Source organism: Dendrobates tinctorius, unplaced genomic scaffold, assembly GCF_039654945.1.
Source record: "Dendrobates tinctorius isolate UK_male_01 unplaced genomic scaffold, ASM3965494v1 ptg000177l, whole genome shotgun sequence".
NCBI classification, from domain to species: Eukaryota; Metazoa; Chordata; class Amphibia; order Anura; family Dendrobatidae; genus Dendrobates; species Dendrobates tinctorius.
The window spans coordinates 15,743,303-15,770,427 of NW_027361844.1; the positions used below are offsets into that span (position 1 = coordinate 15,743,303).

At 44.8% G+C, this 27,125-nt stretch overlaps 1 protein-coding gene across 2 annotated transcripts in view; it reads right to left on the bottom strand.

Moving 5' to 3' along the window:
* The window catches only part of SATB2 (SATB homeobox 2), a 284,827-nt gene that overhangs the window by 50,224 nt on the left and 207,478 nt on the right, over positions 1–27,125 (bottom strand). For both annotated transcript variants that reach the window (XM_073551555.1, XM_073551556.1), the window contains exon 11: positions 117–314. In XM_073551555.1, coding sequence (XP_073407656.1) covers positions 117–314 — 198 coding nt within the window. The remainder of the gene's footprint in view (positions 1–116; positions 315–27,125) is intronic.

Below are 27,125 nucleotides of genomic sequence, written 5' to 3' on the forward strand. Positions count from 1 at the left end.
CATTTTTGCAAGTCAATGTAAAATGTAGACATGATGCAGGAGAAATTTAGTTGATTAGTTGCCAAAGTATTTCTCGGTCAGTATTGGAGATGATTGTGTAGACTAGTGTTTCTTACCTGCACAGGTTCAGGGGTTAGCTGTACTACATGCTGGAGGCGCTCACTATGATGATGTCTGGACTCTTCTTCATAAACAGCATCTCTTTCATGCTGAGGGAGCCCAAGGAAACGACGAATGGTGCACAGATTCTCCCACAACGTACGGTTTTCTGGGCTTGGATTTTCTTTCCAGCGGAGAAGTTCACAGAGCCATCCCTGTAGCAATAGATTAAATAAAACAAGATTATAAATTTCGTAGATTTGAGCTCTTCCGTACATCATATATTTATTAGACTTATGAATAGACTTGTTTAATATAGACTGTCCCATGACAACCATTTTTTTACTAGTATAATTAGCTCCAAGTGCCTCTTCTTGGCTGGAGCACTGAACCAGAATCCCTTAACGCAGACTTCAGTGGGGTCTTCAGACATAGCCAAGCAAGGTGAAAGAGCATGTTATTTCACAACGTTTGGACTCATGGCAATTGGATAATCTGTAAGTTGCTGTTTGAAGATGTTTTAAAATAAACCTGACCATTCTCTGTAGAGTTGTCAGGAGTAGAAATGAGCGAATATGTTGGGAAAATGATCGCCAAACATAAATTCAGCACGAACATGGTACATTCGGATTCGTGATCGGTAACACGAGCATTTTTTTTTAAATTGAAAAAGGTTGGTAACATTCGGTAAAAGTGCAGGAAAATAATTGCGTTGCCACTAAAATATTTTAAAGTAGATGATAGATAGTATAATCACAGCGTGACAGGTTAGAATACATAGAATAGATATACACACAGAATACATATATATAGATGTCAGTGACACATACATATATATACATATGTATATACTGTATATTAAATAGACAAAAGAGAAACAGCACAGTACTTCGCTTCGGGTGCACGGCCCCAGGCAAATAGTCCAGTATCAGCCACAATGTCCAATATTCATTCCAAAGAAAGGCAGCACTCCATAGTTAATCTTTCAAATGGAAGTGAGTTTATTGGAACCACATAACCAGGCAACGTTTCGGCTCAAATGATCATTTGAGACAAAACGTTGCCTGGTTTCTTTGGAATGAATATTGTATACTGTATATTATATAGATAGAAGAAAAGACGGCAATTCAGCAGCTGCGTAGTGTAAAATCACAGCAGGAGCCGACAGGATAAAAGAGATCGATTACATACAGTAAATACACATAGAATAGGTAGATATATAGATGTTAGTGACAAATACAATTAGCACAGTGTGTGTGCAGCTTACTGTACATGCATTTAATTAATAAAAGATTATTTTTCTGAAAAAATGGCATGAGCTCCTGCATAATTTTTGAAACTAGCAGAGGGAAAGCTGACAGCTGGGAGATGATGTTTATAGCATGGGAAGGGGTTAATACCCATGGAGCTTCCTAGGCTATTAATATCAGCTCACAGCTGTATACTTCGCCTTTACTAGCTATTAAAATGGGGGACCCTAAAAAAATGACATAGGGTCCCCCTATAATTAATAACCAGCAAAGGTTATGCAGACAGCTGCGGGCTGATATTAATAGCCTAGGAAGGAGCCATGGATACTGGCCCCCCAGGCTAAAAACATCAGCTTTCAGCCACCCCAGAAAAGGTGCATCTCTAAGATGCGTCAATTCTGGCACTTAGCCTTGCTTGTCCCACTTGCTCCGTAGCGTTGGCAAGTAGGATGATAGTTGGGGCGTTGATGTCACCTTTGTATTGTCATGTGACATCAAGCCCCCAGGTTAGTAATGGAGTGGTGTCAATAAGACGCCCCCATTACTAACCTCATAGTCACATTGTATTAAAACACAGACACCTAGAAAAAAAGTCCTTTAATTGAAAGAAAGACACAGATTCCTTTAAAAATCTTCATTAAACCATACTTGCGACTTCGCCCACTACCCCGATGCCCTACTCATCTGCAAAGGAGGTAAAAAAACAAACAAAAATATTCCTCACCTTTCTGCAGAGATGCTGCTAATTTATTTGTCCAACAATGGGTCTAGCTCTGCTACATCTAAATGGCAGGCTGTATGGTTGCATGATGCGACCATGCATCCTGTCATCCAGTAGACACTGAGCACAGTGTGCTTAGTGTCTGCTTGTGAACTGCTATTCCCTGTCTGAGGGCACCATGAGAGTGAGAAAGTTATCCTGCTCGCTGTGCTGTCAGACATGTCCTGCGAGATCACAGCCAGTGAACTCATGTACTTTCTCCATCTCCATCGCATCTGTGCTGCGATTCTCTAATGCAAGAGGATCAGAGCACAGAGCACTGGCATTCGGTTCACGCTCGCAGCAGTCATTAACATATCGCATCGGATGTAATGCGCTTTTATGATTCCAGCCTAAATAATAATGATGGTCTAAGGATAACATAGAACTGTATGAATACCTTCTGATTATGTTTTCTTACGCGATGTAATCCATCATGTCTGACTATCATTTTTACACAATTTTTCCTATCTCAAGCTTGGTTGATTCATGAATTTACACACCTGATTTCTTCACCTAAAAATGCCAGAAATTAGATCTTGCAGATGTGTAGTTGAAGTTGCTGGAATATTATGCAAATTGTGTTATACATTTTGTGAATGTGAATGAACAAAAGATAAATCCAAATCACATCAATATTTGGTGTGATCACCCTTTGCCTTCAAAACAGCATCAAAGTATCATTTGTTCTAGGTACACTTGTTCACAGCTTTTGAATAAAATCAACAGGGAGGTTTTTCCAAACATCTTGGATATCTAACCACAGATCTCTTGTGGATGTAGATTTGTTCAAATTCCTCTTGTCCCTTCATATAATCTCACAAGTATTCTTGGGAAATGCAATTCTTCAAAACTCAGGCCAATTTGGTTGCACAGTAACTATTGGTGTGGTACTGTCAGTAACCAGATATCTGCCATTATTAAATTTTCATACTTCCAAATGAGGAATGTTGCAAGAATTAAGCGCTTCAGTCCTCCAGAAAATCTATCAGCACTGGTACATACCTTTATAACCCAATTGCAGTACCCTGTATGCATCCCTGAGAAAGCAATACAATGTTTTCAGTTAGTCCAAAATGCAGGAGCTCGATATGCTCCTATCCCACTAATTCTATGCTTACTATAGTTAAAATGGAAAACATAATAACTTTTAAATTTAGCTTGCTGATCTTTAAAGCCATAAACAATTTGGGCCCAGCTACCTGAAAAATCTACTGCAGATCCTTAAGTCCCCATACACATTAGATGGTTGTCATTTGGTCTGATCGTTTGGCCAACAGCTGAGCATTCCTATGTTCTCTATGTGAAGGCCACCAGGTATCTCTGCAGCTGTCATATCTTCAGGAGAGCAAAGTGACTGGTAGTCTAAAATCAGACATTCCTGAATTTCATCTACCTCGACAATCAGTTGGCGGGCTGTCCCATACACATTAGAGTGGCGGCCAAACCTGTCGATATTGGTGACACATTAATGTCTATAAGGGGCTATATACCTTGCTATCCTCTCAGATCGGTATTTCAGGATTCAGGATCCCCCATAAAACATTTTAAGCCAGAACTATCTTCGGTCAAGAAGACCCCCCTCTCTCGACCAATCAGACAGATATCATCCTTGAAAACGTTTTCACAACGTTTCAGTTTGTCAGTTGAGGGCAAATAACAAAACTACCTTCTATACAGGACAACATAGCAAATTGATCAGCTTGTTCTCAGAATCCATTATGAGAAAAGCATATTGCTCTTGCTGTTTGGTTTTTGGATCCTCTAAGGAATCACAGCCCAGGTTTGACTGCACCCTCTGCATTTCCTAAACCTTGGGCCTCATTCACACGTCAATATTTCTCATACAAGTACTATCACTGATAGCATTCATAGCTGTAATACTGAATGGGGCCTTTCTAGAGTTGAGCGACTTTTGGTTTTTTAGGGTCGCGTTTCGTTTCGTGAAACCCGACTTTTCCAAAAGTCGGGTCGAGCAAGATCGTCCGATTATAGGGAAAAGTCGGGGTCGTCCCGAAACACAAAACCCAATGTAAGTCAATGGGGAATAAAAGTCGGCAGTGAGAGGAGGACAGGAAACACACCTACAGTGCCCATTTGAATGCCAAAAGCATCAATTCTTCTTACTTAAGCTTGTCAACCTTAATTAACTTCATAATACAAGTTACGCACTGAAAAATGGGGGTTATTTGGCTAAAGTTGTGTGGGGGGGAGGGCTGGCTGCAGGTTTTCATGTGCCCTGGGCGAAAGAGCGCCCCTTTAACACATACCACAACTCATCATGCTCCGATACGGCAGAGAAATAGCGGTATAGTACAATGAAAAATACCTCACTTTTTACATCTCATGACGAGGCGCATCTATTTCTCCATACAGAATCATTGGTCCCATATAATGTTTGAAACAGTATATGATGAGCTCCACATAATGCTACAGTATATGTTGGTCCCCATGGATGAAGCTCCACTGTCTTATGGGCCCAAATAATGCTCCAAACATAATGGGCCCCATTTCTAATGCTCTAGTGTATAATGGGCCCTGTAAATGCTGCTCCAGTGTCTGATGTCCACCTTTGGAATGTTCCAGTGTATGGTGGGCCCCATCTATCATTCTCCAGAGTATAGTGCTCCCCAAAAATTGCTGTCCCAACATTGAAAACAATCAAATAAGTCTCCTCGCTAGGGAATCCCTGTACTTGTCTGGACTCCTCGTCGTCCCCATCTTCCATCTCACTGCACAGTATTTCAACTTTGCAAGTGCTGTGATCCTGAGCAAGCAGGGGGGGCCCACTCGTTGGCGACGGCACTGGCACAGGGCCCCTGATAGTACGGTGGTGTGTCTGATGGCGGGTGGGCCGAACCTGCACTTTCATCTGCAGCTTCCTCTTTGTCACCGTGTAAGATGGAACTGTATATGGGAAGGGTAACCTGAGTTTCATCAGGGTCAGATTCAGGTCGTGTAGCGTGCGAGGGGAATGTAGTGGTCTGGGTCAATGTACCAGCAGATTCATCGAGCAGTGGCTGGGCATCAGTGCACTTGTGTCGCCCCCAGGAGTACGGTCGCCACAGTGGCATTACCTTCTTCCTAGGGAGTGTGATGTCATGCTTGGGAGCAACGAACGATCTCTCTAGCAGGTTAACTGATTGGGCGGCGTTATTCCCACGAGTCATGACCCTCCAAACAGCGTTCATGAAGGCAAAGTGTTTGTTTTACGTGGGCAGTATGGTTGCAAAGCTGAACCTTAAAGGAATGTCCAGAAGGGCACCACCAGGAGTGGAGCCTACGGTTAAATTCGACTCCACCTGGGAAACCTCAACCATGCCAGCTACAGAACAGATGCACACATTGCAAGCTTAATTCCGTTAACAAACGAGACTCCGTCATGCCCCGCGGTCCGAGTCCGGCTTACTAGAGGGACACGTGAAGCTCTGGCACATGAGATTGGCCAATAACTGGTGTGTCATGCCCTTACATGTCCGTGGCTGCATGTGCGCTACACTGAAAAGGCCAGCGTTTGTCGCTTACAGGTGCAGATAACCCGCTGAACAACGTTAGTGATGGGGATCACTGATTACAATTATTACCCGCGAACAATGATTTCCCAGTAAGTGCAGGTCAACCGCAGTTCCGGAATTAGGCCTAACCGTCATTCCTGAAAAAATGAAAAACTTACGTGTGCAAACCACAGGTGCTGTAGCTTGCTTAACAGCTCGCCAGCCGTTCTCACGCCCAGTATGGATTACACGTGATTGCACAAAGGTGAGAAAGGGTACCTTATCCCCAGATAACATGTATGGATAGCGTACACATTCAAAATATATGTCTATACATCAGGAGGCAGGCTCAGACGGTGTTAGGCCCAGTATGGATTGCACGAGATTGCACAAAGGTTAGAAAGGGTACCGTATCCCCAGATAACATGTATGGATAGCGTACACATTCAAAATATATGTCTATACATCAGGAGGCAGGCTCAGACGGTGATAGGCCCAGTATGGATTGCACGTGATTGCACAAAGGTTAGAAAGGGTACCGTTTCCCCGGATAACATGTATGGATAGCGTACACATTCAAAATATATGTCTATACATCAGGAGGCAGGCTCAGACGGTGTTAGGCCCAGTATGGATTGCACGTGATTGCACAAAGGTTAGAAAGGGTACCGTTTCCCCGGATAACATGTATGGATAGCATACACATTCAAAATATATGTCTATACATCAGGAGGCAGGCTCAGACGGTGTTAGGCCCAGTATGGATTGCACGTGATTGCACAAAGGTTAGAAAGGGTACCGTATCCCCAGATAACATGTATGGATAGCGTACACATTCAAAATATATGTCTATACATCAGGAGGCAGGCTCAGACGGTGTTAGGCCCAGTAAGGATTGCACGTGATTGCACAAAGGTTAGAAAGGGTACCTTTTCCCCGGATAACATGTATGGATAGCGTACACATTCAAAATATATGTCTATACATCAGGAGGCAGGCTCAGACGGTGTTAGGCCCAGTATGGATTGCACATGATTGCACAAAGGTTAGAAAGGGTACCGTATCCCCAGATAACATGTATGGATAGCGTACACATTCAAAATATATGTCTATACATCAGGAGGCAGGCTCAGACGGTGTTAGGCCCAGTATGGATTGCAAGTGATTGCACAAAGGATAGAAAGGGTACCGTATCCCCAGATAACATGTATGGATAGCGTACACATTCAAAATGTATGTCTATACATCAGGAGGCAGGCTCAGACGGTGTTAGGCCCAGTATGGATTGCACGTGATTGCACAAAGGTTAGAAAGGGTACCGTATCCCCAGATAACATGTATGGATAGCGTACACATTCAAAATATATGTCTATACATCAGGAGGCAGGCTCAGACGGTGTTAGGCCCAGTATGGATTGCACGTGATTGCACAAAGGTTAGAAAGGGTACCGTTTCCCCGGATAACATGTATGGATAGCGTACACATTCAAAATATATGTCTATACATCAGGAGGAAGGCTCAGACGGTGTTAGGCCCAGTATGGATTGCACGTGATTGCACAAAGGTTAGAAAGGGTACCGTATCCCCAGATAACATGTATGGATAGCGTACACATTCAAAATATATGTCTATACATCAGGAGGCAGGCTCAGACGGTGTCAGGCACAGTATGGATTTGACGGCCCAGACTACACAGCGGAGGAGCAGGGAGAGGTAAAGATTGCAAATGCTGGGGCCCTGCCCAAGCAAGGGGGGCCCACTCGTGGGCGTCGGTACTGGCACTGGGCCCCTCATAGTACGGCGGTGTGTCTGACGGCGGGTGTGCACCACCACCGTCAGAGACACTTGATTGCACTATGAAGGACCCTGTGCCAGTGCCCGCGCCCAAGAGTCGGCCTACCCACCTGTCCAGGGCAACGACACTCGCACGGTGTCGTGCGCTAGGTGGTGAACCCGGCCATGGGGGGGGAGGCAGCACAGTTAGGGAGTTTTAGAAAGTGGCATATGTTGATGTTGGACATTCAGCTGATGCAAAAGGTGAAATAGGTCAAGTCCCAGGAAGAGGTGGACCAAAGCAAGCCATTTTTCTGTCACCCTATGTGTCATCAGGGGAAGGTGGGACAAAATCCTTGGAAACCCATGCGTAGTTCATTTTAATGAAGGTTAGATCATCCACATTTTGGGTTGACAGACGGGTCCTTTTTTCTGTCAGGATTGATCCAGCTGCACTGAAGACTCTTTCCGATAGCACACTTGCAGCTGGGCAAGCGAGCTCCTGTAAGGCATATTGTGATAATTCAGGCCAGGTGTCCAGTTTAGCGGCCCAATAGTCAAAGGGGAATGACCTGTGTGGGAGAAAATCGATATGGGAGGAAAAGTAGTTTGTAACCATAGTTGACAACTGCTGTCTCCTGTCACTTTCCATCGATGCAGTATTACCAGTTGTGTGAGCGGTACTTGAAAAATCAGTCCACAACATTGTCATGAAACCCCTGTCTCCAACGCCACTTCTGCTGTGTTCACCACGAACACCTCTGCCAAGCTGCCCCCGGCCCGTACGGCTCGTGTGAGAACCATCACCGCTGCTGTGTGCTGGGAATGCCTCAAGCAACCGATTTACCAGAGTTGCTTGTTTATTAGCCAATATTAGGTCAAGGTTCTCCTGTGGCATGATGTTTTGTAATTTGCCTTTATAGCGTGGATCCAGGATGCTGGCCAACCAGTAGTCGTCATCGTTCATCATTTTGGCAATGCGTGGGTCCCTTTTTAGGATCTGCAAGGCATAATCTGGCATGTGGGCCAATGTTCCCGGTGTCAATGATGCACTGCGAGTGCTGGTTGGAGGAGCACTTTCTGGCAAATCCACATCCCTCCAGTCACGCACAAACCCTGTGCCAGACCTTGCCACGCCAACATTTTCACTTGCCCCACGAGATGCATCCTCCTCCCCTAAGTAATCATCCCCATCATCCTCCTCCTCCTCTTCTTCTTCCTCCACCTCGTCCAGGAGAGGTCCCTGAGCAGACAATGGCTGAATGTCATCAAGGATTCCCTCCTCCTCTTCCTCCTCATCAACATTGGCTGCAGACGCCTGCTCCTTAAGGTGCGTCAAAGTTTGCATGAGCAGACGCATAAGTGGGATGCTCATGCTTAGGATGGCGTCGTCTGCGCTTACCAGCCGTGTGCATTCCTCAAAACACTGAAGTACTTTACAGAGGTCTTTCAGCTTCGACCACTGCACACCTGTCAACTCCATGTCTGCTCTCAAAGTGCCTGGCCGTGTATCCTCCCACAAATGCATTATGGCCTGCCTCTGCTCGCACAGCCGCTCCACCATGTGCAGGGTGGAGTTCCACCTTGTTGCAATGTCGATAATGAGGAGGTGGTTGGGAAGGTGGAGCAATCGCTGCAGCTTCTGCATACGAACGGAGTGTACAGGCGACCGGCGGATGTGCGCGCACAGTCTTCGCACCTTCTGGAGCAGGGCTGTTAACTCCGGATAATTTTTGAGGAAGCACTGCACCACCAGGTTCAAGGTGTGAGCCAAGCAAGGTATATGGCTGAGTTTTGAAAGGGCTATGGCTGCCTCAAAATTACGGCCGTTATCACTAACTACCTTGCCTGCCTCAAGATGTACACTGCCCAGCCATGACTCAGTTTGTCGCTTCAAGTACTCGGCCAGCACCTCGGCGGTGTGTCTGTTGCCCAAACACATCATCTGCAACACAGCCTGATGACGCTTTCCACTAGCTGCTCGATAGGGGGACACATCGTGTGCAACAGTGGCAGCTGCAGATGGTGTGCTCGTACGACTGCGCTCTGTGGACGAGCTTTCGCTTCTGGAGGAGGAGGAGGAGGAGGGTCGAACGCCTACAGCCAACTGTTTCCTATACCGTGGGCTAGGCAGCACTGTCCCACCACCACTGTCCCCTGTGGACCCTGCATCCACCACATTAACCCAGTGCGCAGTGATGGACACGTAACGGCCCTGGCCATGCCGACTGGACCATGCATCAGTTGTGAGGTGCACCTTTCCGCTCACTGACTGCTTGAGTGCATGGACAATGCGGTCTTTCACATGATGGTGGAGGGCTGGGATGGCTTTGCGAGAGAAGAAGTGGCGACTGGGTAGGTCATAGCGTGGTACTGCATAGGCCATGAGTTCGCGGAAAGCTGTGCTTTCCACCAACCGAAAGGGCATCATCTCAAACGAGATTAGTTTGGCAATGTGGGCGTTCAAACCCAGTGTACGCGGATGAGAGACTGAGTACTTTCTTGACCTACTCATAGTGTCTGGGAGGGTGAGCTGGACTTGAGAGCTGCATATGGTGGAAGTAGTGGTGGACAGGGCGGACTGAGAGAGGGTTGATGATGGTGATGGAGTTGGTGTTCTTTCTGATGGCCTAGAATCAGTCTTTCGTTGATATAACAGTGGGATTCCCTGACTGCTTTGGCCTTGCAACGACACCTCAACATTTGCTGCTGTGCTAACCAGTGGGCTTACAGTGGGGGAAACAATGTAGCGTTGCTGACTACCTTCGTTGTGATCAGTTGCACATGTGGCACTTGAGGTTTGGTGTTGTGTCAACGCTTGCAAGGGCATGCTGGTTAAATGTCTAAGCATGCAACTGGTATTCAAATTTTTCAGATTTTTCCCTCGGCTAAAGGTCTTTGCGCACTTCTTACAGATAACCTTGGCCTGATCATGAGGATTTTGGTCAAAAAAGTGCCACACTGCACTCTTCCTACTTTGGCAGACATTTTGCGGCCTAGCACGCTGTGATCTTTTGACTCTCTGGACAAGCTGTCCAGCAACTCTTTTGATGTTTGGAACCTGTCTTTGGAGTGCTCCGGGCCTGCCAGATAACAGCTGTTGCGATGTCGATGTCTTCTGTGGATGCTCCTCATCTGAGCTATTGGAAGCAGCACCCTCTTCCCCCAATGGATGCCAATTTGGGTCAACAACTGGGTCATCCATCACCTCCTCTTCTATGTCATGTGCACCTTCCTCTGTGTCACCGTGTATGGTGGTATAGTGTGCGGGAAGGGGCACCCGAGTCTCATCAGGGTCAGAATCTGGCTCTGTACACTGCGAGGACAATGTAGTGCTCTGAGTGAATGTACCAGCAGAATCATCCATCAGCGGCTGTGCATCAGTGCACTCCATGTCAGATTCATCTTGGCCTGGGTAATTCATCATTTGACTTGATAATCCAGGCATGGTATGTGAAAATAGCTCCATGGAGTAATCAGCAGTATGGCCTGCATCATCCTTCAATCTTGGATGGGGTGAAGGACACAAGGAAAGGTGTGGTTCATGAACATGAGCCTCCAATGACGACTCAGTGCTTTTACTTTTTACAACTGAAGAAGAGGAGGCGATAGAGCTGGAGGCTGAGTCAGCAATGTAAGACAAAACTTTTTCCTGATGCTCTGGCTTTAAAAGCGGTTTGCCAACTCCTAGAAAACTAAGCGTTCGAGGCCTTATGTAGCCAGACGATGACGCAGGCTCAACATCTCCTGCATTCGGTCCTATTTTGCTCTTGCCACTACCATCAGATCCACCACCAACACCATCATTACCAGCTGCCAACCCCCGTCCAATTCCACGGCCTCTTCCACCAGCCTTCCTCATTTTTGGTAGAAATGTAGACAAAATCCAACAAACTATATAGTAATGTAAAACAAGGTACAAGGTGTCTATAGGACAGGGGAGATTTTGAATTTCTGCAGACACTTGTGGACACTGGACACTTTTGGATTGTGTGAGGGCCACTGATATCTGAGCGCTATGTCACAGGCTCGATGGCACAGCTGTGACCAAAGTGACGAGAGGATAAGGGAGATCTTGAATTTCTGCACACACTTGTGGACACTGGACACTTTTGGATTGTGTGAGACCCAATGAATATCTGAGCGCTATGTGACAGGCTCGATGGCACAGCTGTGACCAAAGTGACTAGAGGATAAGGGAGATTTTTAATTTCTGCACACACTTGTGGACACTGGACACTTTTGGATTGTGTGAGGCCCAATGAATATCTGAGCGCTATGTGACAGGCTCGATGGCACAGCTGTGACCAAAGTGACTAGAGGATAAGGGAGATTTTGAATTTCTGCACACACTTGTGGACACTGGACACTTTTGGATTGTGTGAGATCCAATGAATATCTGAGCGCTATGTGACAGGCTCGATGGCACAGCTGTGATCAAAGTGACTAGAGGATAAGGGAGATTTTGAATTTCTGCACACACTTGTGGACACTGGACACTTTTGGATTGTGTGAGGCCCAATGAATATCTGAGCGCTATGTGACAGGCTCGATGGCACAGCTGTGACCAAAGTGACTAGAAGATAAGGGAGATTTTGAATTTCTGCACACACTTGTGGACACTGGACACTTTTGGATTGTGTGAGGCCCACTGATATCTGAGCGCTATGTCACAGGCTCGATGGCACAGCTGTGACAAAAGTGACGAGAGGATAAGGGAGATTTTGAATTTCTGCAGACACTTGTGGACACTGGACACTTTTGGATTGTGTGAGGGCCACTGATATCTGAGCGCTATGTCACAGGCTCGATGGCACAGCTGTGACAAAAGTGACGAGAGGATAAGGGAGATTTTGAATTTCTGCAGACACTTGTGGACACTGGACACTTTTGGATTGTGTGAGGGCCACTGATATCTGAGCGCTATGTCACAGGCTCGATGGCACAGCTGTGACAAAAGTGACGAGAGGATAAGGGAGATTTTGAATTTCTGCACACACTTGTGGACACTGGACACTTTTGGATTGTGTGAGACCCAATGAACATCTGAGCGCTATGTGACAGGCTCGATGGCACAGCTGTGACCAAAGTGACTAGAGGATAAGGGAGATTTTGGATTTCTGCACACACTTGTGGACACTGGACACTTTTGGATTGTGTGAGGCCCAATGAATATCTGAGCGCTATGTGACAGGCTCGACGGCACAGCTGTGACCAAAGTGACTAGAGGATAAGGGAGATTTTGAATTTCTGCACACACTTGTGGACACTGGACACTTTTGGATTGTGTGAGGCCCAATGAATATCTGAGCGCTATGTGACAGGCTCAATGGCACACCTGTGACCAAAGTGACTAGAGGATAAGGGAGATTTTGAATTTCTGCACACACTTGTGGACACTGGACACTTTTGGATTGTGTGAGACCCAATGAATATCTGAGCGCTATGTGACAGGCTCGATGGCACAGCTGTGACCAAAGTGACTAGAGGATAAGGGAGATTTTGAATTTCTGCACACACTTGTGGACACTGGACACTTTTGGATTGTGTGAGGCCCAATGAATATCTGAGCGCTATGTGACAGGCTCGATGGCACAGCTGTGACCAAAGTGACTAGAGGATAAGGGAGATTTTGAATTTCTGCACACACTTGTGGACACTGGACACTTTTGGATTGTGTGAGGCCCAATGAATATCTGAGCGCTATGTGACAGGCTCGATGGCACAGCTGTGACCAAAGTGACTAGAGGATAAGGGAGATTTTGAATTTCTGCAGACACTTGTGGACACTGGACACTTTTGGATTGTGTGAGGCCCACTGATATCTGAGCGCTATGTCACAGGCTCGATGGCACAGCTGTGACAAAAGTGACGAGAGGATAAGGGAGATTTTGAATTTCTGCAGACACTTGTGGACACTGGACACTTTTGGATTGTGTGAGGCCCTCTGATATCTGAGCGCTATGTGACAGGCTCGATGGCACAGCTGTGACAAAAGTGACTAGAGGATAAGGGAGATTGGATTGCTTTTAAAAAAGCAGTTTGCAGAGCAGTGGGTAAACAGCAATGCCAGCATGTCAGGAAGCCTTAAAAGGCAGCCCAACAACCAACACCACTGATACACCACAATATAGCCTCCCCTTGCACTGCACACACAGTGACTGGTGTGTTGTGCAGGCCAAATCGCTAGCAGCAGAAGCAGTTTTTTTTTCTTCTCAGCAGGACAAAAAAAAAAAATTGGGATTGCTTTTAAAAAAGCAGTTTGCGGAGCAGTGGGTAAACAGCAATGCAGGAATGTCAGGAAGCCTTAGAAGGCAGCCCAACAACCAACACCACTGATACACCACTATATAGCCTCCCCTTGCACTGCACACACAGTGACTGGTGTGTTGTACAGGCCAAATCGCTAGCAGCAGAAGCAGTTTTTTTTTCTTCTCAGCAGGACAAAAAATAAAAATTGGGATTGCTTTTAAAAAAGCAGTTTGCGGAGCAGTGGGTAAACAGCAATGCAGGAATGTCAGGAAGCCTTAGAAGGCAGCCCAACAACCAACACCACTGATACACCACTATATAGCCTCCCCTTGCACTGCACACACAGTGACTGGTGTGTTGTGCAGGCCAAATCGCTAGCAGCAGAAGCAGTTTTTTTGTCTTCTTCCCTGCCTAACGCTCTCCCTACAGAATCAGCAGCAACCTCTCCCTATACTGAGATCGGCAGAAGTAAGATGGCGGTCGGCGTGCACGCCCTTTTATACCCCCTGTGATGCCCACCAAAGCAAGCCAATCACTTGCATGCCCTTCTGAAAGATGGTGGTGACCCCTGCCTATGTCATCACGTTGCCCACAGTGTCCGTGGATCCTGATTGGCTGAAAAAGAGCGCAAAACAAACTTTTGAAACACGACTTTGGCGCGTAAGTCGCCGACCTCGTGGCCGACCTCATCCTAGGGTCGGGTTTCGTTTCATGAAACCCGACTTTGCCAAAAGTCGATGACTTTTGAAATTTTTCGACCCGTTTCGCTCAACTCTAGGCCTTTCCAATGTCCTTGACTGTTCAGCAAACAACTGTTCCACGCCATATCATGGAGACAAGTCCGATCTTGATCCAAGTGTCAGATCAAAATCGGAGTCCATGGGTCTGTGAAACAATTGCTCAGCACTCAGATACCATGTGATTTTTATGGTAGGTAAATAGGAGAAAATGGAGAAACTTTGTTTTTTAACATACGAGCAAAACTGATAAAAATGGAATCAAACTGCAATGAAACTCTGATGAAACTCAGTCTATGTTTCTTGTATGTGAAAAAAAACTGATGTGTGGATGAAATGAGTCCTTAGCATGTTAGAACGTTACAGCATGACATGACATGAGTGGGAGTTTTCTTCCAATTTGCACTTAGCATATAGTACAGACCAAAAGTTTGGACACATCTTCTCATTCAAAGAGTTTTCTTTATTTTCATGACTATGAAAATTGTAGATTCACTCTGAAGGCATCAAAACTATGAATTAACACATGTGGAATTATGTAATTAACAAAAAAGTGTGAAACAACTGAAAATATGTCTTATATTCTAGGTTCTTCAAAGTAACCACCTTTTGCTTTGATTACTGCTTTGCACACTCTTAGCATTCTCTTGATGAGCTTCAAGAGGTAGTCACCGGGATATGGTTTTCACGTCACAGGTGTGCCTTGTCAGGTTTAATAACTGTGATTTCTTGTCTTATAAATGGGGTTGGGACCATCAGTTGTGTTGTGCAGAAGTCTGGTGGATACACAGCTGATAGTCCTACTGAATAGACTGTTAGAAATTGTATTATGGCAAGAAAAAAGCATCTAAGTAAAGAAAAATGAGTGGCCATCATTACTTTCAGAAATGAAGGTCAGTCAGCCTGAAAAATTGGGAAAACTTTGAAAGTGTCCCTAAGTGCAGTGGCAAAAACCATCAAGCGCTACAAAGAAACTGGCTCACATGAGGACCGCCCCAGGAAAGGAAGACCAAGAGTCACCTCTGCTGCGGAGGATAAGTTCATCTGAGTCACCATCCTCAGAAATCGCAGGTTAACAGCAGCTCAGAATAGAGACCAGGTCAATGCCACACAGAGTTATAGCAGCAGACACATCTCTACAACAACTGTTAAGAGGAGACTTTGTGCCGCAGACCTTCATGGTAATATAGCTTCTTGGAAACCACTGCTAAGGACAGGCAACAAGCAGAAGAGACTTGTTTGGGCTAAAGAACACAAGGAATGGATATTAGACCAGTGGAAATCTGTGCTTTGGTCTGATGAATCCAAATTTCAGATCTTTGGTTCCAACCACCGTGTCTTTGTGTGACGCAGAAAAGGTGAACGGATGGACTCTACATGCCTGGTTCCCACCTTGAAGCATGAAGGAGGTGTGATGGTGTGGGGGTGCTTTGCTCGTGACACTGTTGGGGATTTATTCAAAATTGAAGGCATACTGAACCAGCATGGCTACCACAGCATCTTGCAGCGGCATGCTATTCCATCCGGTTTGCGTTTAGTTGGACCATCATTTATTTTTCAACAGGACAATGACCCCAAACACACCTCCAGGCTGTGTAAGGGCTATTTGACCAAGAAGGAGAGTGATGAGGTGCTACGCCAGATGACCTGGCCTCCACAGTCACCAGACCTGAACCCAATTGAGATGGTTTGGGGTGACCTGGACAGCAGAGTGAAGGCAAAAGGGCCAACAAGTGCTAAGCATCTCTGGGAACTCCTTCAAGACTGTTGGAAGACCATTTCCGGTGACTACCTCTTGAAGCTCATCAAGAGAATGCCAAGAGTGTGCAAAGCAGTAATCAAAGCAAAAGGTGGCTACTTTGAAGAACCTAGAATATAAGACATATTTTCAGTTGTTTCACACTTTTTTGTTAATTACATAATTCAGGGGTGGGGAACCTCAGGCCCCAGGACCATTTACGGCCCTCGATGACCTTTTATCAGGCTCCCGAGCAGATTCTCAGGGACCGCATTTTGGGGAGGGAGAGCTGTATTTTGATTGCCACAAGCTCATTAATTTCTTCTTGCTCTGTTGGCACACACACTCACTGATCATTGAAGGGCATGCAATGAAAGATTAAGTAATGAAACCAGTGCCAGAGTGAGGATGTACTTTGTGGGCGGAGTTTGTACGGCCCCAGAAGGATGGTATAAATATCCAAATGGCCCTTCGCAGAAAAAAAGATTCCCCTTCCCTGATATAATTCCACATGTGTTAAATCATAGTTTTGATGCCTTCAGAGTGAATCTACACTTTTCATAGTCATGAAAATAAAGAAAACTCTTTGAATGAGAAGGTGTGTCCAAACTTTAGGTCTGTACTGTATATCGCTATGATCGGTCATTTGCGGTCAGATCATAGAAGATATCCTGGTGCTGCAAACAACAGAAGACAAGCTCTTTTTGATTTATGCTGACTTTCTCAACACTTAAAAGTTGTTTTAAGGCAAAGTTATGAAAATAGTAATGCATTCCTGCACCGAAACTGCATTCCTGTTTAACGATTCCAATTTTCTGCTTCCAAAAACGAACCTTAAGACATCGCGCACAAGATATTACATGCCCGAACGCTCTTCTCGTAAGACCTGATGAGCTTGGCCCCCAATCCCACTAATGTGAGTTGGCCATATACAAACAAAAATATTTTTCTTTGCTGGGATAGGAATTGTCCTACAGTACGAAATGCTAATAAAATAAAGCTCTGCTATTTCTTGTACTGAGGTTTTCGGATTTCATTCAATACTTAAACTTCTGGATCACAGACCATATCATCATTCGGCTGAATTTTTTTTTTTCTTTGCCATTTAAATGATTTTCTGATTTATTTCATCTGATCATTTTAATTAACCATTTACACAATATCGAGCTCAACCAGATATTTTCATTGAATCTTAGGAAAAACCGCTAGGGGTACATCCAGCCTACTGCACCCTACAACCGATGTGTCAATAAGAACCTCAAAGTGACTAGGTGTCTTAGAGATTTAACAATTAACTCTTTAACCTCTAATGCCCTCATTTCCTCCCATCCTCCACTACACATTGCTCCCCAAACATAAATAAATAGGGGGAAAAGGCAAGATTTGATTATCTTCGCTGTATCGGCCAAGGCAGAAACACCAGCTGTTCTTATTGTGCCTCGTCTTCCTCACGGTTCCGATGTTAATAGCCTGATCATTCCATTTTCTCCTTCAACTGGCGGCTGCACAGCACAGAGCAGAGACAGAGAGGGCTCCTGCCCATCTGTAGCAGCTGTAGGCAGTGAACTGTGAAGGCACTGGGGATTTATCGGGTAATCTGTAACACAAGACTGCCTTGTTTTTACAAGAGAAAGGCCACATTTGCACAGACCTGTTCTATTCTGGATGAGGGAGAGGATGAAAGATTTTTTTTTCAGAAGTGAACACATTTACGCTGTCCTACTACACTAGTTGTCACTGATCTATGCAACTTTTAACTTTGTGGTGCTGACAGCATTATGAATGTATGTGGATAGGATTGTCAGCTGAGAAGTAACATACACTTACTGCTGTGAAAATGTTGTCCACCCTCAGACACTTTCTATTAAAACTGGACAGTAGTTTCTACACAACCCAAAGTATAGTGCCAAAACAATAGTAAGATGAGCCATTGTATTATTTGAATTAATTTTGGTAATGTATCATAAGGGAAATAATTCATCTAATTCATTTTATTTCTACCCACTTATATAGCGTCATTATTTCCATAGCGCTTTACAAACATCATCATCACTGGGGCTCTCAATCTATATTCCCTATCAATATGTCTTTGGAGTGTAGGAGGAAACCGGAGAACCCGGAGGAAACCCATGCAAACATGGAGAGAACATACAAACTCCTTGCAGATGTTGTCCTTGGTGGGATTTGAACCCAGGATCCCAGCACTTCAATGCTAGCCACTGAGCTACCGTGCTGCTCACATCTGATGATTTGCTGTTACACTCAAGTGGCCTAACATGGCAATAAGTTTTGAGAACAGTGTCAGACTGAAGAACATTGGGCCCACCGGAAGATTTAATTCTGATGGCGCACCTTTCCCCTCCCGCTGAAGAGCCCCATAGCAACTGCAAGGTTTGCACTATGAATGCTCCTGAATTATAATAATAGTAATAATCTTTATTTATAGAGCGCCAACATATTCCGCAGCGCTTTACAGTTTAAAGGAAATGCCAGGGCCGATTCTCCGGTTGTCTGGTGGTGCAGTCCAACCCTGTATGAGCACCACATTTTTTTTTATAGAAATAAAGACATATACTATCTGCACTTAATTTAAAACATATTTGAACCTAAAGAAAATTCCTTTTTGTGCCATCTGTGCCATTTTCTGATTAAGTTATTGAGTTTAGTTATGAGAAAAGTTATTTTTTAGTGTATAGCCTTCAAAAAAAGCAGTGATATTAAAACATAGGATTGTCCAACACATCATTCCCTACAATTATAACGTTACAGTAAGTCTGGGGTAACACAGTGACTTGTATCAAAGCAGCAATTGTCAGGGTGTCGCTCGACTATTTTAGAGCTGGAATTTACAGCTTTGCTATGTAAAAAAAAAGGCCAAATTACAGATAAGTCGCACATGACTTACGCTGAAGTAGGGCAGCATGGTGGCTCAGTGGGTAGCACTGTAGAATTGAAGTGTTGGTTCAAATCCCACCAAAGACAACATTTGCAAGGAGTTTATATGTTCCCCTAGTGTGGGTTTATTATGGGTTCTCCGCTTTCCTCCCACACTTCAAAGACATACTGATAGGGAATTTAAATTGTGAGCCACAATGGAGACAGTGATGATACCTATAAAGAGCTGTGGCATTGAAGCAAATCTGTCAGAAGGATCAACCCTCCTAAGCTGTCTATATGGGCACGTAGGTCAAAGGAAGCTGACTAAAATTATATCTGCGATTCAATGTCTTAAGGGCCTTTTACATTTAGCGATGCACCAGCGATCCGACCAGCGATACGACCCGGTCAGGATCACTAGTGCATCGCTAAATGATCACTAGTGAGCTTCCACACAGGCAGACCTAACAGCGATGCAGCGGACGATACTTACCTTTCACACACAGCGATCCAGACGTCCTCCCGCCCGCCTCCACGCGTCGCTCGTCGTCACAACAGGAAGCCCCAGCAGGAATCTGACGGCAAGAAATGGAGCCGCCCGATCTCGCGCGATCAGCGATGGACAGCGGGGAAGCCGGTCGGAGGTAAGTATCACACATAGCGATATCGCTAGCAATATCGCTATGTGTAAAACCCCCTTTAGTCCAGAGAAATTCAAGTTTTTCTCAATGAGCTGTTAAGATCTTTGGGCTTGACATAGATCTCTCTGACAATCTGCATGCAGAGCTTATTGTAAATGAAATGAGGAGTTACCAGTGTGAGCCATGTAGTAACTGACAGTCTGATCTCCTGATCTACATGTCTCACACTGGTGATGCTTCCATTCATTTAAAATAAGCTCTGGAGGAAGATTCTCAGGGAGATGAGTGTCTGGCCTATAGATCTTAACAGCTCATTTATATATTTTAAAAATGTAGATTTCTCTGGAATAATATACCAGATCGCAAATATTAAGGTAAAATTTTATTTCACTTTCTATGACCTACATGCCCATATACAGTATACGGCTTAGGAGGGTTGATCCTATTGACAGATTCCGTTTAATTGAACTCTAAAATGAATAAAATAAATAAGTCTATGTGACTTACAAGCATCAACAGGAAATCCAATACATTTGGAAACATTTGTGACTCAGTGTCACATTTGCACCGATTAATAATCACAATGTGACACCATGTTCTCAATGTTGCTTGATACATGTAGCCCTTGCCTAAATTATCCTTCACTGATTTACAAAGTATAATAAAGCTTGTGGGGTTCTGTCATTACTATCTTTACTGTCAGTGAGTATGATCTCATACTGTACAGAATGCAATAATAATAGTATTAAAAAAATTACACTATTTCCAAAAGTTGAAGATCTACAAATTCCAGCCTGCGTCGAATGCTTGTTATTGACAGCAGATATTTTCCGCATAACTTACATTTAGGAGAATAATAAAAGAACCAAGGTACATTATTAAGGCACATTGAAAGCATATTTTAAATTCTAGAACAGAATATCTGCAGCAAAAGTGACTTTCCAGAGGAATTTTATTATTCAGATTTCCTCGTTAAGTCTGTCTTGTGTAGTTCTCCCCCTGTATGAATTCACCACAGCAAGTACCAAAAAAATCTGCTCAGTTGCAGCCATATTGCTCTGTGTGTACCCAGCTGCCGAAATAATTAGCTTATGAATGTATCAGCTGCTTGTGTGATTTTTATAAATAATAACCAACCTGCAGAGCAGAAACACTTTCATGAGCTAATATTAGCAATAATTTGCACGGTAATTGGAAGAGTTATAAATCTGCCATATGGATGAATAGACGGATCCATGGATTAAAAGAAAGTGTCAGGCAAATATTTATTGGAAATAAAAATAAGAACATAAACACATGTAATCAGGATAATCTATCTCTCACATATGTGAAATATATAACTATAAAAGAAGTAGTGGCATACCTATGTGGATTACGGTTATTCCATTCCCAAGGTGTATTGTGTTTTGGCCTAAGCAGTGAGCCATTTTTATCTATCTACTAGCTGAAGAGCCCGGCGTTACCTGGGCATAGTAACCAACTGTGGTTAGTTATAACAAATTATAATGATTATATTGCACATAAAAACCGTGCATCTAATCCTATCCTGTGTGATACTGACTGCTGAGCCGTGCATCTAATCCTATTCTGTGGATACTGACTGCTGAGCTGTGTATCTAATCCTATCCTGTGTGATACTGGGCTCCCCCTGCAGTCTGTGTCAGAGGGTGGTCTGTGTTGGCACAGTAATAAATTGTGTTATTTCCAGCTTTATAGAAGGACGATAACACCATAGAAATGATAATAATAATAGGCCTCAGTTACCACAACTGTCTACAAAGAAAACTGTTGCTGATAGCAACCAATCACAGCTCATTTTTCATCTTTTAAAAAGCTCTGGGACAGCGTGGCGAGTTTTGAGTGGCGACTTTTGTGTTTTGACTTTTATGTGGCGAGGTTGGTGTATGTGTGGTGAAATGTGTGCTGAGGGTGGTATATGTGTTGAAGCACGTGGTAGTGTGTGGCGCATTTTGTGTGTGTGTTCATATCCCCGTGTGTGGTAAGTGTCCCATGTCAGGGACCCACCTTAGCAACTGTACGGTATATACTCTTTGGCGCCATCGCTCTCATTCTTTAAGTCCCCCTTGTTCACATCTGGCGGCTGTCAATTTGCCTCAAACACTTTTCCTTTCACTTTTCCCCATTATGTAGATAGGGACAACATTGTTTGTTGAATTGGAATGCGCAGGGTTAAAATTTCGCCTCACAACATAGCCTATGATGCTCTCGGGGTCCAGATGTGTGACTGTGCAAAATTTTGTGGCTGTAGCTACGACGGTGCAGATGCCAATACATACATACACTTTTCCCATTATGTAGCTAGGGGCAAAATTGTTTGGTGAATTGGAATGCACAGGGTTAAAATTTTGCCTCACAACATAGCCTGTGACGCTCTCAGGGTCCAGATGTGTGACTGTGCAAAATTTTGTGGCTCTAGCTGCGACGGTGCGGATGCCAATTCCGGACATACACACACACATACATACACACACACACATTGAGCTTGATATATTAGATTTATCTATCCATCCATCCATCTATGCAAAATATAGAGGAATAGCACAAAAATTACAAAAAGTGAAGAGTGCAAGACCTCCCGAACAATAATCAAATTGTAAAGATAATAAATAAGTAATAAAAAGAGACAGAACTCCAAAAATACAAAGCAAGAAAGCTTGAGAAGGGTCTTTGTCACATGTGCTAATTTTTTCTTTTACATTTGAGTGCTGCCTCTTTTTGTTCTATTTATCAATCTATCTATCCATCCATTATCTATCTATCTATATATCTACAAAGTCAAAATAATAATGTACACCCATTTTACACATTGCAAAAGATTGCATTAGCCATACAAGGCACAGCCTTCGGGAACAGCTGGATGGGCTTCCCCATAATGCCTTTCAGCTATCATATCACATTGTATAGCACAGCCAATGAGCAGGGGGCAATACTAGTCTGTATAAAAGTACAGGCAGGGAAAGCAGCAGCTATTCTATGGTGAATCTGAATAGAAGAATGTCAAAGTTCAGAGCTTAGCAATACAGAAAGGAAAAGAAAAGGATAAACCTCTGTTGAAACTGTACAGATTGCATGTGCTACAGAACAGTTACTATCTATTTACCCACAGCCATATATGTGAAGGTCACTTTGACATTACTGAGCTTGAAATGACTTTGGAGCAAGAGTATGAAATTAGTTGGAAAATGTCCTAGGAGACCTCAGAGTGTTATACATGTCTTTTCAGGGCAATTGGAGTACTTCAAATTCGCTGTGAATCAATTGTTTTGGGAAAAATTTTGTGAAGTTGGCAAATTCGAATTTCAAAAGATTAGCGAATCTCTAACATCTACTATCTTTTTGTCAGTTAACTATTAATCTATCTCATACGATCTATGAATTCAATAACCATACAAATAACTAGAGTTGAGCGACTTTTGGTTTTTTAGGGTCGCGTTTCGTTTCGTGAAACCCGACTTTTCCAAAAGTCGGGTCGAGCAAGATCGTCCGATTATAGGGAAAAGTCGGGGTCGTCCCGAAACACGAAACCCAATGTAAGTCAATGGGGAATAAAAGTCGGCAGTGAGAGGAGGACAGGAAACACACCTATAGTGCCCATTTGAATGCCAAAAGCATCAATTCTTCTTACTTAAGCTTGTCAACCTTAATTAACTTCATAATACAAGTTACACACTGAAAAATGGGGGTTATTTGGCTAAAGTTGTGGGGGGGGGGGGCTGGCTGCAGGTTTTCATGTGCCCTGGGCGAAAGAGCGCCCCTTTAACACATACCACAACTCATCATGCTCCGATACGGCAGAGAAATAGCGGTATAGTACAATGAAAAATACCTCACTTTTTACATCTCATGACGAGGCCCATCTATTTCTCCATACAAAATCATTGGTCCCATATAATGTTTGAAACAGTATATGATGAGCTCCACATAATGCTACAGTATATGTTGGTCCCCATGGATGAAGCTCCACTGTCTTATGGGCCCAAATAATGCTCCAAACATAATGGGCCCCATTTCTAATGCTCTAGTGTATAATGGGCCCTGTAAATGCTGCTCCAGTGTCTGATGTCCACCTTTGGAATGTTCCAGTGTATGGTGGGCCCCATCTATAATTCTCCAGAGTATAGTGCTCCCCAAAAATTGCTGTCCCAACATTGAAAACAATCAAAAAAGTCTCCTCGCTAGGGAATCCCTGTACTTGTCTGGACCCCTCGTCGTCCCCATCTTCCATCTCACTGCACAGTATTTCAACTTTGCAAGTGCTGTGATCCTGAGCAAGCAGGGGGGGCCCACTCGTTGGCGACGGCACTGGCACAGGGCCCATGATAGTACGGTGGTGTGTCTGATGGCGGGTGGGCCGAACCTGCACTTTCATCTGCAGCTTCCTCTTTGTCACCGTGTAAGATGGAACTGTATATGGGAAGGGTAACCTGAGTTTCATCAGGGTCAGATTCAGGTCGTGTAGCGTGCGAGGGGAATGTAGTGGTCTGGGTCAATGTACCAGCAGATTCATCGAGCAGTGGCTGGGCATCAGTGCACTTGTGTCGCCCCCAGGAGTACAGTCGCCACAGTGGCATTACCTTCTTCCTAGGGAGTGTGATGTCATGCTTGGGAGCAACGAACGATCTCTCTAGCAAGTTAACTGATTGGGCGGCGTTATTCCCACGAGTCATGACCCTCCAAACAGCGTTCATGAAGGCAAAGTGTTTGTTTTACGTGGGCAGTATGGTTGCAAAGCTGAACCTTAAAGGAATGTCCAGAAGGGCACCACCAGGAGTGGAGCCTACGGTTAAATTCGACTCCACCTGGGAAACCTCAACCATGCCAGCTACAGAACAGATGCACACATTGCAAGCTTAATTCCGTTAACGAACGAGACTCCGTCATGCCCCCCGGTCCGAGTCCGGCTTACTAGAGGGACACGTGAGGCTCTGGCACATGAGATTGGCCAATAACTGGTGTCATGCCCTTACATGTCTGTGGCTGCATGTGCGCTACACTGAAAAGGCCAGCGTTTGTCGCTTACAGGTGCAGATAACCCGCTGAACAACGTTAGTGATGGGGATCACTGATTACAATTATTACCCGCGAACAATGATTTCCCAGTAAGTGCAGGTCAACCGCAGTTCCGGAATTAGGCCTAACCGTCATTCCTGAAAAAATGAAAAACTTACGTGTGCAAACCACAGGTGCTGTAGCTTGCTTAACAGCTCGCCAGCCGTTCTCACGCCCAGTATGGATTACACGTGATTGCACAAAGGTGAGAAAGGGTACCGTATCCCCAGATAACATGTATGGATAGCGTACACATTCAAAATATATGTCTATACATCAGGAGGCAGGCTCAGACGGTGTTAGGCCCAGTATGGATTGCACGTGATTGCACAAAGGTTAGAAAGGGTACAGTATCCCCGGATAACATGTATGGATAGCGTACACATTCAAAATATATGTCTATACATCAGGAGGCAGGCTCAGACGGTGTAAGGCCCAGTATGGCTTGCAAGTGATTGCACAAAGGTTAGAAAGGGTACCGTATCCCCAGATAACATGTATGGATAGCGTACACATTCAAAATATATGTCTATATATCAGGAGGCAGGCTCAGACGGTGTTAGGCCCAGTATGGATTGCACGTGATTGCACAAAGGTTAGAAAGGGTACCGTTTCCCCGGATAACATGTATGGATAGCGTACACATTCAAAATATATGTCTATACATCAGGAGGCAGGCTCAGACGGTGTTAGGCCCAGTATGGATTGCACGTGATTGCACAAAGGTTAGAAAGGGTACCGTATCCCCAGATAACATGTATGGATAGCGTACACATTCAAAATATATGTCTATACATCAGGAGGCAGGAAGACGGTGTTAGGCCCAGTATGTATTGCATGTGATTGCACAAAGGTTAGAAAGGGTACCGTTTCCCCGGATAACATGTATGGATAGTGTACACATTCAAAATATATGTCTATACATCAGGAGGCAGGCTCAGACGGTGTTAGGCCCAGTATGGATTGCACGTGATTGCACAAAGGTTAGAAAGGGTACCGTATCCCCAGATAACATGTATGGATAGTGTACACATTCAAAATATATGTCTATACATCAGGAGGCAGGGTCAGACGGTGTCAGGCACAGTATGGATTTGACGGCCCAGACTACACAGCGGAGGAGCAGGGAGAGGTAAAGATTGCAAATGCTGGGGCCCTGCCCAAGCAAGGGGGGCCCACTCGTGGGCGTCGGTACTGGCACTGGGCCCCTCATAGTACGGCGGTGTGTCTGACGGCGGGTGTGCACCACCACCGTCAGAGACACTTGATTGCACTATGAAGGACCCTGTGCCAGTGCCCGCGCCCAAGAGTCGGCCTACCCACCTGTCCAGGGCAACGGCACTCGCACGGTGTCGTGCGCTAGGTGGTGACCCCGGCCATGGGGGGGGAGGCAGCACAGTTAGGGAGTTTTAGAAAGTGGCATATGTTGATGTTGGACATTCAGCTGATGCAAAAGGTGAAATAGGTCAAGTCCCAGGAAGAGGTGGACCAAAGCAAGCCATTTTTCTGTCACCCTATGTGTCATCAGGGGAAGGTGGGACAAAATCCTTGGAAACCCATGCGTGGTTCATTTTAATGAAGGTTAGATCATCCACATTTTGGGTTGACAGACGGGTCCTTTTTTCTGTCAGGATTGATCCAGCTGCACTGAAGACTCTTTCCGATAGCACACTTGCAGCTGGGCAAGCGAGCTCCTGTAAGGCATATTGTGCCAATTCAGGCCAGGTGTCCAGTTTAGCGGCCCAATAGTCAAAGGGGAATGACCTGTGTGGGAGAACATCGATATGGGAGGAAAAGTAGTTTGTAACCATAGTTGACAACTGCTGTCTCCTGTCACTTTCCATCGATGCAGTATTACCAGTTGTGTGAGCGGTACTTGAAAAATCAGTCCACAACATTGTCATGAAACCCCTGTCTCCAACGCCACTTCTGCTGTGTGCACCACGAACACCTCTGCCAAGCTACCCCCGGCCCGTACGGCTCGTGTGAGAACCATCACCGCTGCTGTGTGCTGTGAATGCCTCAAGCAACCGATTTACCAGAGTTGCTTGTTTATTAGCCAATATTAGGTCAAGGTTCTCCGTGGCATGATGTTTTGTAATTTGCCTTTATAGCGTGGATCCAGGATGCTGGCCAACCAGTAGTCGTCATCGTTCATCATTTTGGCAATGCGTGGGTCCCTTTTTAGGATCTGCAAGGCATAATCTGACATGTGGGCCAATGTTCCCGGTGTCAATGATTCACTGCGAGTGCTGGTTGGAGGAGCACTTTCTGGCAAATCCACATCCCTCCAGTCACGCACAAACCCTGTACCAGACCTTGCCACGCCAACATTTTCACTTGCCCCACGAGATGCATCCTCCTCCCCTAAGTAATCATCCCCATCATCCTCCTCCTCCTCCTCTTCTTCCTCCACCTCGTCCAGGAGAGGTC